A 16,802-nucleotide genomic window follows, 5' to 3' on the forward strand; every position below is an offset into this window, starting at 1 on the left:
TCTCTAGAGTGAAACGCGCCACCCTTTTCCTTGTATCTTGATATGGCAAGCGTTCACGCGCACCTTTACCTGTGTGCGAAAGTCCCTTTGACTTGAATCATGCACAGGTAGGGCCATGCTTACCGATGTGCAATAATGCTGAATCAAACTTGTTAGATCCATCTCAACCAACAGAAACTCTAGTGTAGGCCAGCGGTCCAGAATACCTCTGAAGTCAAGGAAGAGAAATAGATACCCTCTAGAAGGCAATTCAGCTCGTCTATCTCGGGCATCTACGTTAGACTGCAATAAATCATTCCCTAGAGGTCCCCCTGTTTCTCCACTGACTGTACAGGGAGCCTAGAAAAGACTCATTTTCAGGTGGCTAAAGTGGGGTGGCATCTATCTAGGTCTAAGCGTGCAAGTCAGAGTGGAAACGATTGCATTTGGGGGCCTTCTGCTAGCAGCAGCGTGCTCCCAGGTGAAAAGAACATTATTGTGCTTGACTGGCACAGTAGGAATAAAGCTCTTTCAACAAGGTAAATTTCTGAACAGTTTTTCTTTAGCTATGCAGAATATTGGCAAGGGGTACTGAGGGGCCTGTAACCAGACCAGACAAAAGAGGCAGAGGTAGGGTCAAGGTCCGATTTCATCCAGGCAGACTGTTCTAGGGTTTCCACACAGATAGGCTGTATTTTCAAACAATGTTTTTTCCTCTTCACTGCTCTCCGGTGCTCCTTGACTTTAGTGGTTATCTAATATTACACATGATATTAGGTACTACACCATCACCGTGCTGTTAAATACAAGAGTTCATACACAGATTCTTTCAGGTACTATGAGACCGAAAACTAAGCTTCTGGCACAAAAACTTATTCTCATTACAATATTTCCCTGTAGCAAATCTGCTCAGATTAGAAACAGGACTAGAAAGGGGCTACCATAGAACACTATGGGATACAGGGTGAGTTAGCTAAGCTCACCCCCAGCCCTGTCTGCTAATCAGTGTTCTGTGATGAACATTGTGAAATCAAAAAGAAGGAGTCATGTGGAAGCAGTCTGTGCTGGCACTAAGATCCAGTGGAAGGAATACAAATGAGCAGAAACATAGGATGTGTTGTGCACAGAAAGTTTAAGCAATATCATAGGCCATACAGTTCTAGAGGGAGAACTATCTGTAACCTGGGTGTTTACGAGCAATGTTGATGGAGAACATCAAAGGGTCAAGAAAGCTTCAAAAACACACGATGCCAGTGGGCATGAATAGAGATGACAGAGGGTGAAGTTCTCTGTGCTGGTAACTGATGTCTGAGCTATGGGGAAGTAAATCTATCCAAAGGGCGGCATGAAATGATGTATATTGTTGGAAATAGCAACCTCCCAAATAGATGCCAGATGGAATCAGATGTGTGAAGCCTGGCAGGATACTCAGGAAATGTTTATACTAAGTAAGGGAGATTTGGGCTGTGTTCCAGACTAGCTAGGTGCAAACTACCTTGATCCAGAGGTTGTACACCCTCTGCGTACAACCATTAGTGCCTCTATGCCTGAGTTACTTCCTAACACATCCTGCTGAAGTGTTAATGAGGCAATTAATTTGGACAGAGCACCCCATAATACAGCTGTAGAATCAAGAGATTAGTCTGAGTGAGCTCTGAGCTATTTGTTCCCAAGTGCATATGCATGGTCCCGTGCTTCCTACACCTCCTGCAGCCATTATGGTATATATTTACATGCACAGATGTTGCACAGTCAAATGGAATTTAACAGTAGCTTACACATAGGCACAGTCTTAAGAGATGCAGAAAAAACCCAGCTAAATAAAATGTGCCCCAAGAAGAAAGGAACCACGTTATTTTAAATGCAAGCACAAGAAGAATATACCTTTCCCCAGAATGCAATGCATTTGAAGAACTGTAGCAGTTATCACAACAACAAAGTGGGATACTAGAGGGAGAAATAGACACAGAAAATCAAGGTGATGATCTTTCATCAGAAAACTGCAGTTTAGGAAAAGGATGCAAAGAAAGGACAGTAATACTCATAAGTTACTTCTATAGGAGTTATTGATTTCTTGCTTTTAATCATCTTTTAATGATTCTTCCACCATTCGTCTTTACCACACGTAACAGTAGTCACTTACGTTTGCAGACCTCTGCAGAAGACATGGGTTTCCCTCTATCTCGGTAGTAGCCCGGTTTGCACCTTTGGCATCGATGTCCCTCTGTGTTATGCTTGCAGTTGTCGCAGACTCCACCACTGCGCTTTCCTGATGCCAGCCAAACACTCAGATCAAAATGGCAGCTGTCAGCGTGGTTGTGACAGCGACACTCTGGTGGGAAACAGAATACATTTCGGGCTTTTACAATAGACACGGCAACACTATTGAATGTAACACATTTCACCTGCCTGCAATCCTTGATTTTCATAAAAACTAGAAGTTGCAACACAGAGTAAGAGTCCCAGCGGAGTCTGAGAAGCTTGGGTGGCTGTGAACTGTGTGGTATTCTGACACTAAGACAAACTGATCTGATGGTACCAGTACAAAACCCTGTACAAACGTTCTGTACAAAACCCTGGCATGCCAAAATATGAGGGGACATAGCTGCATGAAGAACAGATTTCTGCCTTGTAAATTCCACTTCCCAATAGCCACAATGGGTCAGCTGCAGTAAAACAACATGCATACTGAAGTTTTCCTTCAGTGACCAGCAACTTATCCCCAGTTTCTGTAATGGCACCATTAGTGTAAATTGACAGAAGTCTTGTTAGGGGAAGACTTCTTTGTAGGGGAACTTTGCCTGCTGGCACGGTGAGTGCTCATCCTGACAGCCTGGATCAGTAAACTCCCTCCCACTTACTTCTGCATTCATTTGGCGCCCCTGTTTTTCCATCTCCTGGCTTCCAAGGCTGATCGTTGTATAGCGGTGCACATTTCTCACAGTGGTCCCCTGCTGTGTTGTGTCTACACACACACTTCTCGTGGACCTGTCAGGGGAAAGAGAATACGTTCAAATGGCTACAAGCAAGAACACAGTGGACTGCCCAACATCCTCATGAGGAGGTGAGACACCTGCACAACTCCCACAGAGCTGCCTGACACTCTAAGGAAACCCAGAGAGCCTGCCTGGAGCTTGAATGTGTATCTTTATCTCTCCACACAGTCACTAATGAACTAGCTTTTTCCTCTATCTTCCAGTTTAAATGCATGTGGCAACAATTTCTTTTTAACTCTCCAGCTGGTGATTTTACTACTACACTGATGAACAGCCTCTAGGCTGAATTGGGTAAGCTAACACAACTTATTTTAATTTACAAGTTCAGGGCAAGAGCATGCAAAGAGCCTGAGCAGGCAGTCCCCTCCACGTAGTCCCCAGTACACTCTTGGCTAGAGCTGAGTCACAGGAGCGCACGGTCTAACAGAGGATGCTGGACCCTGTTGTATTTGACATTAACAGTGGTCTGGAAGAGAGAGTAAATATAGGGCAATGAAATCACCATGAATTACTAAATTATAAATCGTTAGAGAAAAAGCAAGTAACCCTGAACCTCCTAGCACAATTTAAAATGTAGCAAAAAAACATTAAAGCTGGAAAAACACCAACCAGTATATCCACAGAAAAACAATCCAAACAACGCATTTTGTGGGAGGAAAGCACTGATGTTTCAGGAGACTTAGGTACAGTAGGCACCAACCTACAAACTTACATATAGAGTCACAGAATGGTTGGGGTTGGAAGGGACCTAAAAGATCACCTAGTTCCAATCCCTCTTGCCATGGGCTGCCATATGAATAAGTATATATATGTGTGTGTGTATATATATATATATATATATATGTGTGTGTATATATATATATATGTATGTATGTATATATATGAAATAGGTAAGCAGAAAAAGCTCAGTAACATTTTGGGCTGTGTAACCAAGAGCACCGTAACTAAGTGGATAGGAAATTGTACCTGCAATGCTGTGTTCAGTTTTGCACATCTTATTACCAGGTAAATGAGAAATTGGAAGATGTTCAACAAACAATGAGCAAAAGCCGTCATGGCTGAAGAATAGGGCTGATCTACAAGCACTAAGCACATAAACCCACCTAAGCTAGGAAACAACAGTTTACAAAATATTCAAGGGGAAACAAAGAAGTGTAAAAAGTCTTGGCTGAAACTGGCTGAATAGTAGAATTCTCTCTGTGACTATTTCCTTGAAAAATTATTAGAAAAAAGAATTTGCTTCCTCTGTACTTACCTGCCTTCATTGGAATACAATATTGATTTTTAATCATAGAAATATTCTAATATATGTGAGTTTTGGAATCATGTATTCATACCAGAAACCTGACCTTGGAAACTGAACTGGTCCAGCCTTCAAACAAAGTTACTATTGAAACTGGTTCTGTTCTCAAGTAATTTCAGGCACCAGGAGTATAATCACCAGTTCCACTACAGACTGTGATCTGCTGTACAAGATTCTGGAATATCAAGCCACATCCAAGAAATGCTTTACAGGAGGCTTTTTATGTTGTGGGCTTGGGGTTTGGGTTTGTTTGGTTGTTGGGTTTTGGTTTTTTGTTTGATTGTTTTTAGTTAAGAAATAGGATTCCAGTATCTGTTTGCAATGCCTCAGAGAAAGTGTTTCCTAGAGAAGTTATTGGAGGGAATTTTCAGCACAGGGAGTGGGAGAAAGGGAAAAGTACTATAGGTCGTGTTCTACACTCATCACAAGAGAAGCTGCTAGTGGTACGTATTTCACGTGCAAGGAGACACTTGCCTTAGAGCAGGAAATGCACAGGAATCGGGGACCGGAGCCCTCTGCACTGTTGAGGTCACTAAGCTCTGCAGCCACTGCCACAGCTATGGCCCACTGCATGTCACACAAAAAGCAGAGGCTGAAATTTCATTTTGACTGGGGTGTGAATTGAATCTAATCCTTTAATCTCACTGCTAATGTGAGTTATGTTTCTCCATAGTCTTTACTGAAAGTCCGGCTCTCCCTCTGCAGCCCTCCCTTCCCCCCATCTCACGTAGCAGGTAGCTTGGGATCAAGAGAGAAACGTTCAGAAGAGCAGTTGCGTGAATGTGCTCCCCTGCCCCCAAACTCATCTCCCTGCAGCAATTTGCTCTCCGCTCCCCTGGTTTCTAATCCTCCCAGACCAGATATGTCATGGAGCTAGCAAAGGGGATAGGCTGCAGCTGATGCCATCGCCCCTCTATGGCCAGCTGGCAGATTTGCTGCCGCACAGAGCGGTTGGCTGCCTCCTCACGGAAGACTGAGCACAGACTTCAGGGTATGCATTTCTGTTAGAGCTCAGCACCAGTAAACCTCAGGAGGATACAGCATGTAGCACATTATGTGATGCCTCTCCAGACCTTTGTACCAGAAAGTCATCCATGTTCAAAGCGCTGAAAAGGACGACAAATTACAGAGACAAAGGCAAAAATACTAATAAGCAACAGTGTCGGGCTTCTCCCTGTTTGGGTTTGGCTCTTCAGGCTTATAAGTTCCCCCCCATGGACACAGTGACTGATTTTCAGAAGCCATAGAACAGAGAAAAGGAGCAGGAATAAGAAGAGGTAAAATGAGCCTGACCTAGAACCATAGATTTTCACGTCTCCAAACTCCAGACTGTCTGAACTTTACAACTCATTCCAAACCATATCAGAACCAAAATCTTGACTCCATTCACTTCTTAGGAAAATGCTAATGTATTTCAATGCAAATTTGTAACTTGGCCTGTTGGGGTGTTAGACATATACACAAACTGTGCATTCACTGTTTTAAAAAATTACATTTAAAAAATGCCAAGATTATACAGTTGGGAAATGGCAGCATTAAACCATGCAATCTTGTCTTAACCTTGAATGGCATGATCAAATATTCATTATTCCAAAGGACCCTGTGCTTACAGTGCATGGCACAGATGGTGTGAACACTCATGAACAATTATTCAGAAAGTAAAGAGGAAAATTCAGTGAGAAAGGAAGAATCCAGTTGTTCTTTGGAGGCAAGTAGATGTGTCGGTTTCCTCACTGCCCGCTGGTTCATTGCAAACTGTAGGTTGTGGAGGCTGCCTAGGAATGGCATGTTGTGAGCAGGACGGAGGCGTAAAGGAAGCTTCCTGCCTGTGATGCCTGCTATTGAACGGCTTACCAGACATATGTGGAAGGATGACTAGCTTAGACAAAAGGGTTGAAAAGCCAAGCAGCCAGGAGAGCCACTGAGCAGCCAGGAGTAAAGAGTGGAGCTAGCATGGAGCATTTTTTAGAAAGCGTTAGGTCTGAAGACTAATTTTTTGTATACGTTCAAGAACAAGAAAAAGAGAATTGATGGGTATTGCGGCAAAGGTAAAGGATAACGGAAGAGAACGCAAGTCTGCCACACGTTATCTGTGGATGAATATCTCATGGAAGATTTTTTTTTTTTCCACAGAGACTAATCTCTTAGCATGTGCAGGTGAAAACAGCTAACGAAGAAAGTGCAACATGAGGTGACAAAGTACAGAAAGGAGTTGGATAGGACAAGAGAGCAGAGACAAACAACTCAAGCAGAACACACACAAGAAAAGTGTGTGGTCATCGCAGAAAAACTGGTTAATGCAGGAGAAACCGAGCTGTGGAGAAGGCCTGTTACACTTAAGCGTGTAATAAGGGTAGGTCGGGTGGCTGAAAGTAACAAGACAATTTGTTCTGTTAGAGAGGAAGCGATAGGAGAGACCCAAGTCCAGGAAAAAAAATACAGGAAGCCGTCAGATAAAATAAGAAATGGGATATCTGCTTAGGGAAGGGAGAATGTGAGGGTCACACTTAACACCAACACAAAGAACAGGCATGTCACTGGCTTATAGTTCACCGCTGAATTAAGTTCACAACTCTAAAGTGTGGGTCCAGAATACTAGAAGATTTGCTCTATACTAAATGCAAGACTTCAGGATACAATGGATCTCACAGGAACATGAAGTTGATCTTGCCAGGGTAGAGGAAATAGTCAGAGAAGTACAGGTTTAGGGGAACCACACTGATATTTTTGTACTCCCTAGAAAGCAGGGTGAGAGTTGCAAGGAGGTAATGATGATTAATTATCACAGAACAGCAAGGAGCAGTTGCTCTTTAAAGGTTGAGGAGCTCTAAGCTGAATGTTACCACAGCACAGGCTGTGCCCTTACAGAGGGGGCACCATCCTGAGCAGAGCGGGCAGCGCAGGGAGGTGGTACCACAGCCCATTGACACCAAGAGGATAGACCAGGGGGAATTCAGGAGCAGCAAGAGACAGGCCCAGAAACAAGCTCACAACATGGGTTCAAAGTCCATCCAGGAGGCAGAATGGGAGACCAACAACACCACATGATGTGGGGGGTCCACCAGGAGGGAAGCTACTACAGCATAGGCTCGGGATCCACCCAGGAAGCAGGGCCAGAGGCAGGGATACAGACAGCACATCCTATAGCTTAGACAAGGAGCGGCAGCCCAGGGCTGAGCTTAAATGGAGCTCTCAGGCCAACGGACAGAGAGCATGGGCAGGAGTCCCAGGTGGGGCTGGTCAGGGCTGTTAAAGTCCTTTTAGTGTCTTCAGGACCCTGATAACAGTACTTTGATTGCCACTGGATTAATGCCATTGGAAGCTTTAGGGTATCTGACTACTAGGAGGCATCTGAGGAGAAAAATACTTCAGCTTTCTAGATTTGGAGCTGGCAATCCAGGTGGTCAGAGCTTGAAAGCAAGGTGTGAGAGACAGAGGCTTACATGAGATTCATGCCATCAATTAGGAAACCTAGCCAGTTTTCAGCCAAAGCCTGATTAGTTTATGACATGTATTTATATGAATACATATAAATGTATTGGTACAGTGGGAGAAAGACTGAGATCCAGGAGATTTCTCTCGCACATCTCTCTTGTGCTTTATCCTCAGTATTTCATTTTATCCTCAATGTTCTATATGTGATGCTGTATCACTCAATATATACTGATCCCTAGATACAAAAGTATTTGGGCCTGTATGGGCTTTTCCACAGTGCTCATTGCTGCAATAATCGGGTACTTCAAAAACATTACGGAATTTATTTTTATGACGTCTCCCTTCATCTGCTTCTCCTGATTACTGTGATAGCTCTAGTTGTCTCCAAGGATCTTTCCCATTCATTGGAGCATCACTGAAAGTTCAGTTGCTCTGACAAATTTTTTTGAAACTGGATGGTGCCTTCCAAAGCTATTGTGGGGAATGGATCATAGAAATAGATGCACTGGCAGGCAGGCAGACTGTGTGATCATATCAACCTCCCCATTTCATAAAAGCTGTCTGAAGTACTATGTGCATAACTGTAATAGTTTATTTTCTTGCAGCTCTGCTTTCTGAGTGCATTCAGCCCAGGTTACTCATGTCACTAACGCATGCTATGAACTTTGAAAGATGAAAACCGTTGCTTTGAATACTGATACTCTGGCTGTATCAATCTTCCAGTTTTCTAATCAGCTTTTGCAAAGGGTAGAAGTTTATAGGCTGACATACTTGCAGTGTTATTAGTCCAGGAAAGGAGAAAAATGTTATTCTATACTCTCAGTCACCATCATATTAGCTTTAATGGCCACTTGAAAGCAAGCTCTGTTTTTTATTTTGCTATAGCAGCTATGTTCTCAGGCTGTGGTTTCATGATGTAAAGTCTTTGGGGGTTATCTCGATTTGAGACATTACTGCTTTCTTTACTACTTCTTTCTATGCTATCACCTTCTGGATCACACCCTGAGTCATGTGTAAATTGGCCTGTGAAGCTAAACTATGTTAAAAAAAAAATTAAACCCACTTTTTTTTTCCTTGGCACTAGTATTCTTAATCTGGATTAATTCCCTCATCTGCCTCACAGTACAGTCGTGCTGTTACAGTCTGGTATTGCTGCCAAAGGCTTTGATTTGTACATCCACCACCTGAGCAGCTTTGAAGCAGGACATAGAGGAGGTTACAGCTTCATGGGTTTTAATGCCAGGGTGATCAGTTTCAATCATTTAGCTTGACCTGCTACACTAATCCATGAATTTAATTCATTAGTTTTTCCATGGAGCTCAGTAACTTCTGGTTGATTTATAGCTAATAGTGTAGAACCATAACCTGCTTCTGTACAATGGTTCCAAGAAATTACATGATACTTATTCACCTTTGACTGCACAAAGTTGCTTCACCTGAATTCTGATCCACAGCTGAAAGAGTGAGTGGAAATTTTCCACCTGTTTGTCCCACAATTTCTTGATTTTTTTAAAGTCTGTTTGGCTTTGTATAATACCTGAAGCCTCCTGTTTTCTGTCTGCCTATTTCATGTCTTTTACCTTTTGTGCTTTCAGTAAATGTTGTGGTTGTTGCTCTTTCTCCTGAGCTATTCTCAGTCTGTTTTGGGGCTTTTTTCCTAATGAATGAAGGTTATATTTGGAAGCCTTCCAGAACAGAGCAACTGTTGCTGATACGGAGAAAATGTTTGTCTTTGGGCTCTGTATTCAGTTTGTAATGTCACCAGAGAAATTTTGGATACAGCAGTTCGCAGTGACATCAGAGGCTAGTCCCTTACCTGCTTTTAGTAAAATTGCTCTTTCTGGGTTATTTTAAGTAGTTAAATACAAAACAGTGCCTGCTGTTCCTCTTTGTTTCTCTTACAGTTCAAATGGGCTCTGTTGTCTCTCCAAATGAAGAGACGTATCCATGCAAATTTATAATAAATCCTTCAATATCAGGTCCTGAGGAGAGCACATATGACTTCTAAGATGCCAAATTAAAAAATTCTGTCATCTTCTTCAAATGCACAAAGATCTAAAAGAATGGGTGGCTTGGGAGTAAGTCACATATCAGAGTGCTGGCTACGGGTAGCTTGACAGTTTAGATTCCTGCTCTAGTCAGGAATGAAAAAAGCCATTATTTTCCTATGTCACTTGCTGGTTTCTGGGAAAAGGTCTAGTAAGTATATGCATCTAAAAACTAGTACACATATGGGTGTTTTCTGAGGGAACTGAATTTCTGGCTTGTACTTGGTCACTTTGGTAAATTAAGTCTGAGGGAACTTGGCAGGGATTAGTAGAGCTTGGACACTTGTGGCAAAGCCACCTGAGCCCATACAGGTTTTCGTCTCCACAGCAGTGAGTCAATGAGCTGCCACTGGTTCCAAATTCACTGCATAGGTAATGGTGAAGAAAAATCAGTAATAGTGTTTAGTTGAATATGCAGACTAGCATCACTAAGACCTTTTGAACAGTAAAAGAACAGGATAAATAGACCAGAAAAGATCCAAAATTAATGCTACGTGTGAGGGAATATAACTCAGCCTGTGGCAGTTTCAAGGCACAACTCCATCCTCTGCCTGAATTCACCTCCATGAGTTTTACACACACCTGGCTGTGCCTTTAGCCCACATTTCACTCTGGTTTCCTATTGTTTTTCTTTCTGAATGCTGGCTTGATTTTTATTCATTTTTGGGCTAAGCTGTCCTCTTGTTTTTACCTACAGTGCCAACAACTCCATTATCAATCTGTAACAAACTGCATACAAGCCATGCTGAAGTGCAACCCCTGAGTTACAACAGGTCACCAGCTCTTGGTGAGTGTCTTAAGAATGGAGGAAGCAGGAAGGGGAGCGAGGCTCTGTATTTTAATAGGTGAATGCCTGAATCACAACGTAATGAGTAAATACCACTGTTCAAGCCTCCTGAAAGTGAATGGCATAAGTGAGTTTGGTCTTGTTTGAGGCTTTGTTCCTGATGCCACTGAACAGTCTGGCCTGACTACCAACCTTTGCTGTAAAAAGACCCAGAATTAGTTTTCAGGGGAGGAGGAACTGGGAGAAGCTCTAAATTCTGATATACGGACAAGGATTGGTGGATTTACGGGTTAGGCATAATGGGTTAGCACACACTGAACAGTTCAGAGAAGTTTGGACATGACCTGTTCATTCAACAGGCAAAATAATTCCGTCGTTTACTTTGTAATAAGTCTGGCTAACTCCAGCAACTGTCTCGACTTAGCTGGGTTTCTGCTGGTTAATCCGCAGTGGCTCTAGGGGTGTGTGATTGAAAATCCACTCCCAAAGTGGGCCTGTGAGCTCTTCTCTGATTTTTTACCTCTATTGAGTGAACTTGGCAGCATGCATAGCTCCCATTGAAGTGAAATTATGTTGAGTAATGGCATAGATGAAGCCAAGAGAAAAATAGCTTTCTACAACTTCTCTGCAGATGGCTGCAGCTTGGAGAGTGGGGAAAGGGCAGGGCTGAAAAAGGCACAAGGCCAGCCAAATTTAGAAGGAATCTGAGAAGAGAGAAAAAGGGCTAGAAAGCCTGTGATTTAGCAGAGAACTTGTGCACAGCAAAGAAAGGATTCTAAATGCCTAAAGGGTGCAAAGCTAATCCCCAGGACCCTTCAGCACAGTGAGTGAAGCCAGGCAAGGAAATATATGTAGGATTTTGCAATTTTTGCACTGAGTAATATGGAATTTGTTTATAATCCTGTGCAAAATTGCTCCATGTTTTGTGTGCACCTGCTGCCAATGTGTTAAAATGCAAACTCCAGGTATCCACAAGGTACAACTCCAGAAAGATTTGCTTAAATTACTGGGAGATTTATTGGGGATGAGTGAACTGGCTGGAAGGTCTGGAAAAGCCTTGGTAAAAGACCGAAAACTTTTGTTCTAGTAACATGTAGGTGAGCTGAGGACAGAAACAACACAGCAGTCTATTCAGTTCCAAGGGAACTTAAAAGCACAAGGACTTAATGTATGAGGCCAAACACAGCAGCTCCTATGATTGTCACATTCACAGCAACTTCTTAGTGTTGGTAGCTGTGTCAAATTCAACTTAGAGACAGAACAGTATATGTTGTGTGGAGCTTAAACAAAAGAACCTCAGAAATTTGCTGTACTATGGGACATCAGAGAGGTATTGGTAGCAAGTGACGGCTGATAGCTGCGAGGTGAAGCAATTATTTTTCTGTCTTCGACACACACACATAGATTCTTGTAGCTTTAACGTGAAAAGCAATCCTTACAAGAACTATAAGGCTTATTTTACCACCCCTAAAATACATTTACAAGTGTTTCCCATCAAATGTTTCTACTAGCAGGGTTATTACAGTTCTTTCACAGATACGAAAGTAGCAGAGAACATCACTTAAGTGATTAAACCAACAAAAAACACTATTAATGACATCAGTTAAGCAATAAAATTAAATTACATTTACATGGCTCACCCGTAGCCATTGCTTTTAAGAAAAGTTCTGTTTAAATCTAATAATGTCAGAAGTTGTTTTCTACCCCATCCCATAAAGCAAGAGGCGGTTTCCTACAGCTGAGTGTCTGCATGGGTGGATCAACACTGAGCCCTGATTTAGGAAAACAATTAGGCATGTGTTTAAATGCCAGTCCTGAATAGGCATGTTTTTCTGATTTAGCCTTCAGTAGTAGTAAAAGATATTTCCACAACGATAATAAAATGTAGGGAAAACTTGTTGACTTTATAATTGCAGAATTCCAGCTGACTGAACCACTATATGGATCATACCAACAAAATTGTTATTCTCTAAACCATAGATACTCAAAACATCATGTTGATGGTATGAATGCCAGATGCTCTGGCTGCAAACCACAGGTTCTCGGTAGAGCTCATGGGGAACCTGCATGGATATCATGTTAAACACACTGATTATGATCAGAAGAGGGAGGAAGCACAACCCACATACCCTATGTGCAACAAGGAAACTGAAGATGCAGTATGCCATGGTATATTGTCAGGGTACACCAAAGTAGCCAAATTAGCCATCTTTCATAAGATGAAATAGCACTCAACAACTAATTTAATTTCAGAGCTCAACAAGGAGGCAGGGTATGTTCCCCCTAACAAGGAGCATCTTGGCCACTGCAGGTGGATGAGGCTGCACCCAGCACACAAATACTCCTGCTCTTGCCTGCACTTCAGCAGACAGTGCTAAGTGAAAAGGCAGGGGATGGGCAGAACCTGCCTCTAAACTACCTAGGAATGGTCCCTGGAACTATTTTAGACCTAACATTACCTGAACTTTACCAGAATGTCAATTCAGAACTAGGTGAACTGCTGCTTACATGTGTCCCTGCTGTTCCAGCTGAAATGGCTGTAATGCAAAGTAGTGCGGATTCTCTTGGGAGGGAAGGACAATCTTGTTAAAGTTTGAGTCTAGTGCTGAAAAGCCAGCAAAATCAGAAATGTTCACAAAAACTGTGGAGATGAACCCAGATTACAGAGCTTAAGTCTGTATCGAACAGGACTCAATCCTTTAAAACTTTTTCATTAGGAGCACTACTGCAAGCTTTGTGCGATTCTAGGAGATATCTGATGTAGCATCTGAGTCAAAACTATAAGAAACCTTACCAGAATTAATACATTTTTTGAAAGGAAACACCCCAGACACCAACCCAGAGGTGTACTTGAATTTGGAGGATACAGTACACCTAAAATAAAGGGGGACTATGTACCATATTTTCTCTTGGATCCCAATTTTTAACAACTCAGAAGGACAGGGGTGTTGATTTTTGGACTGACCAAGAACCAACTCCTGGCAGTAATGGAGGCATTACTTTAATGTGCCAGTCTTCCTCACAGTCACTCTGAAACATCGAGAGAAGCTTAGCATGTATAGGAAAGCTCTTTTTTAGATTTACTTAGGTATTCTTCAGTTAAGGTTTCTGATGACTTTTGTGAGAATGTGATGAAATAGGATCTTCTGGATGTGACCTGCAAGACAAGTCTGAATATCCTTTTCCAACTTTTATCTAAGTAATTGTTTGAGAACTTAACTGTCATTTAAAGTCACAGTTTTGAAGCACATCTTGCCCTAGGAAACTAGGAACTCACTAAAACTATCCACTAAAATTAAAGAGAACCTTTCCATGATGCTTCCCTGTCAGGTTCTTTGTCATCCCTGAACACAAATATCTGAAACTTTCTCATCCACCTGCATGTTCTCTGAAAGGGTTTGGTCCGCTGTGGGTAGCAAAGGTGTCAGCAACAGCACTTTCTTTTCATGTAGCTCATATAACTCATGACTACCCATTGCTCTGTAATTTATATGATTTTCTTTGTTTTCAGGTCATTATGAACAGAATTTAAAGTCCATATTCAGTTTTATTTTTGGAAAAATACCAGCACAGGGTTCTGTTTCTAGAATTTATTCTGATATGATCTAGAAGCTCTTGTAATTTATTTATTTTTTTTAATGTTCTTGATGCTGCTCACATAGCTGATGTACACAGGGTAACTTTTTCTTAAACAAAACCTACTTTGAATTGCCAGCTACAACAGAGAGCACCTCCTGCATCTTAGAGTGCTGGACATCATACAGACTGGCACAGCTTGCATCAGATAACATGAAAACTTAGCTGGGGATTATCAGTAGAACTGTGCAAGATATCTGAAGAAGAGGTAATATTTGCAAGTGATACTCAGCCAAGTCACCTAGAAAATCACTGCAGAAAAACAAGTTTTACCTTATGTAACCTCCATTATGCCAAACAAGGAATCTTACTTAGGACCAGATCCTGTTCCCTTTGAAGTAAGTGGAAAACTTTCCATTTGCTTCATTGTGGAGGATCAAACCCACAGGGAGTCTAGTTTGTCTCTGCAAACAGGATAAAGAAGCAAAAGAAACATCCAAGGCCACTTGTAAGAATTTCCTGGCAGTGTAGGTACCAATAATCAACAAGGAAAAAAACCCTAATGCTTTGTACAAAAACATTTTGATCCATATTTGCTTTCCTCTGTCTATACTTACTTCTCATGAACTAGAAAGAGAACTGTGAAATGTTTGGCAAACAGAAAGGACTTTGATCTAGATTCTGTGTTCTGCCCATGTGTGCTTTCTGCTTTGTAAACTTTGTTCTGGAAGCACCCCTGAACTCAGCTAAAATGTGTCATCAAAGCAGATCCTAAACCTGACAGCTCTTGCTAACTTTGTGGGAGCTTAATAAAGAAATAATTTACTGTAGAGCAACACATAACTTTGTGCATCCTGCAACAGCAATACCTGGAACAGGATTACATTCCATTGCATCCAATGGTAGAAGAAAACTAGATGTATTCAGGTGGCTAGGTCCTGGCAGCTGTTTCCCTTATAACGGCATCTTAATGCTCTCCATTTAAAAGAAAATGCTTCTCTGTAGTTTCTGGGGAAAATGCAGTCTCAATAATTTCCCTCACTGACAAAGGACCTACTTATTTGAATAATGCAGGCCATGAAATACAAAAAGAAGAATTTTGTCCTTAGCTGTGATAAGAAGTTATTTAAGTTGGGTATGACATCTCTGTGTCTGTTTGGGTTTTTTGTTTGTTTGTTTGTTTGACTTTTTTGTCTGAGGAAAGGAAATAGAAAACAGAAGGCATCACTGTCAATGGCAACAAACCCCAGATTCAAGGTATGTTTCTCCAGAAGTTTCTTGCCTGTTGCTTACAGCTCCCATCTTAATTTCTCAAAGTTTTTCTGCTGTCTGACATGATATTCTCAGTAGTTAATAAAGGAAGTGTGATCTAGATAAATTGTGTTGAGATGGATGCATGGATTGTTAAAAAAAAACCAAAAACAAGGCACACTGAAAGAGTAATTATTACTTGTTTACTGCCAAAATAAGAAGTCAAAGGACATTTCCATTGGATCCTATGGAAGTCTACTTTGAATCTTGCTGTACTCAGTATTTTCACAAATGACTTTTGGCCAGAGAGAATATGTGTGAATCTATCTAGGATTTCAAGCTATGAGGAGTGATGTACCATTTGGAGGTCAGTTTTACAATTTGGAGTTTTCTTGTCCGCTCATTTCTACAACACTGCAGCATCTGTGACACTGCTTCTCATAGAGCTGCATTTCTTATTGGCAGCCTCGGTGGAGAAGGCAGAAGCTGAAAGGGTTGTCATGACTGAACTGACAGATCCACAGATAAATTGATCATTGACAGATCATCTAGTAGTCATAGATCATCCAGTCCCTCTAAAATGGTGTTGAAAAATGCCGGTTCAAAAGTATCAAGAAATTTGCTTTAGTTTTCTCCATTATTTAGCCTCCATATAGTATCAGTCTAGCAGTGTTAGAAGTATTGCAAATCAAACTAATTTCTTTTAAGAGTAAGAAGAGCAGGCTTACAAGTTAGCACAGCTATGTCTCTTCCAAGACCTAACTGCAGAATGATCTCAGTTTTTGGGCCTATCCCATGGCAAACAATTACAGTTGTTTTCTAAATGGACTTGCTTTTAAGAATAGAAAATCAATACATTGTAGAAGGACTCTGAACTCTTAAAGACTGCAACTCCTGTTACTTAAGCCTTTCTGTGGAGGTCTGTGTTTTTCCAGCATTTTATTTAACTACTTGACAGCAGCCCAGGAAACATGAAGCTGCTCAGCTTTCATGCTGTGATATCACCCACACTAGCCACATAAAAACTGTGTGTCTTGAGACTCGCTCTGCCCATGTGTTCATTAAATATTAGATGTGGCCAGTGGGATGAATCAGATTGTTTCTGGACATGCAGTGTTTGTTTCTAACATCTCTTTTCCCCGTCCTGTTTTAGTCACCATGTGACTGAAATTACAGCACCTTCCCCTCTCTGCCAAGAAACTGCAAGATGACAAAAATTTTTGTTGCAATGTAGTTTGGCTGAGATAAAATGTCTCATTGGTGTTCACCTCACCACTCACCACCAAAGGCCTTTTCCTTCTGCATGTAAGCAAGAAGATTACCATGCTGTAAGATACAAAGTTATACCGTGTATAAACTCCCTCATGCTAGCTATGTAAACCAAATCCTGAGGTCTGTGCCTATGTGAACTCGCCTTTCACCACTAC

General features: G+C 41.6%; 1 protein-coding gene across 1 annotated transcript in view; it reads right to left on the minus strand.

The window, feature by feature from the left end:
• The window catches only part of LOC121087455 (netrin-4-like), a 56,378-nt gene that overhangs the window by 15,831 nt on the left and 23,745 nt on the right, over positions 1-16,802 (minus strand). Inside the window, exons 4-5 of the mRNA XM_040592496.1 lie at positions 2,841-2,967; positions 2,123-2,311 (exon numbers count right to left, since the gene is read on the minus strand). Of these exons, the coding sequence (XP_040448430.1) occupies positions 2,123-2,311; positions 2,841-2,967 (316 nt within the window). The remainder of the gene's footprint in view (positions 1-2,122; positions 2,312-2,840; positions 2,968-16,802) is intronic.

Source organism: Falco naumanni, chromosome 4 (genome assembly GCF_017639655.2).
Source record: "Falco naumanni isolate bFalNau1 chromosome 4, bFalNau1.pat, whole genome shotgun sequence".
Lineage (NCBI taxonomy): Eukaryota > Metazoa > Chordata > Aves > Falconiformes > Falconidae > Falco > Falco naumanni.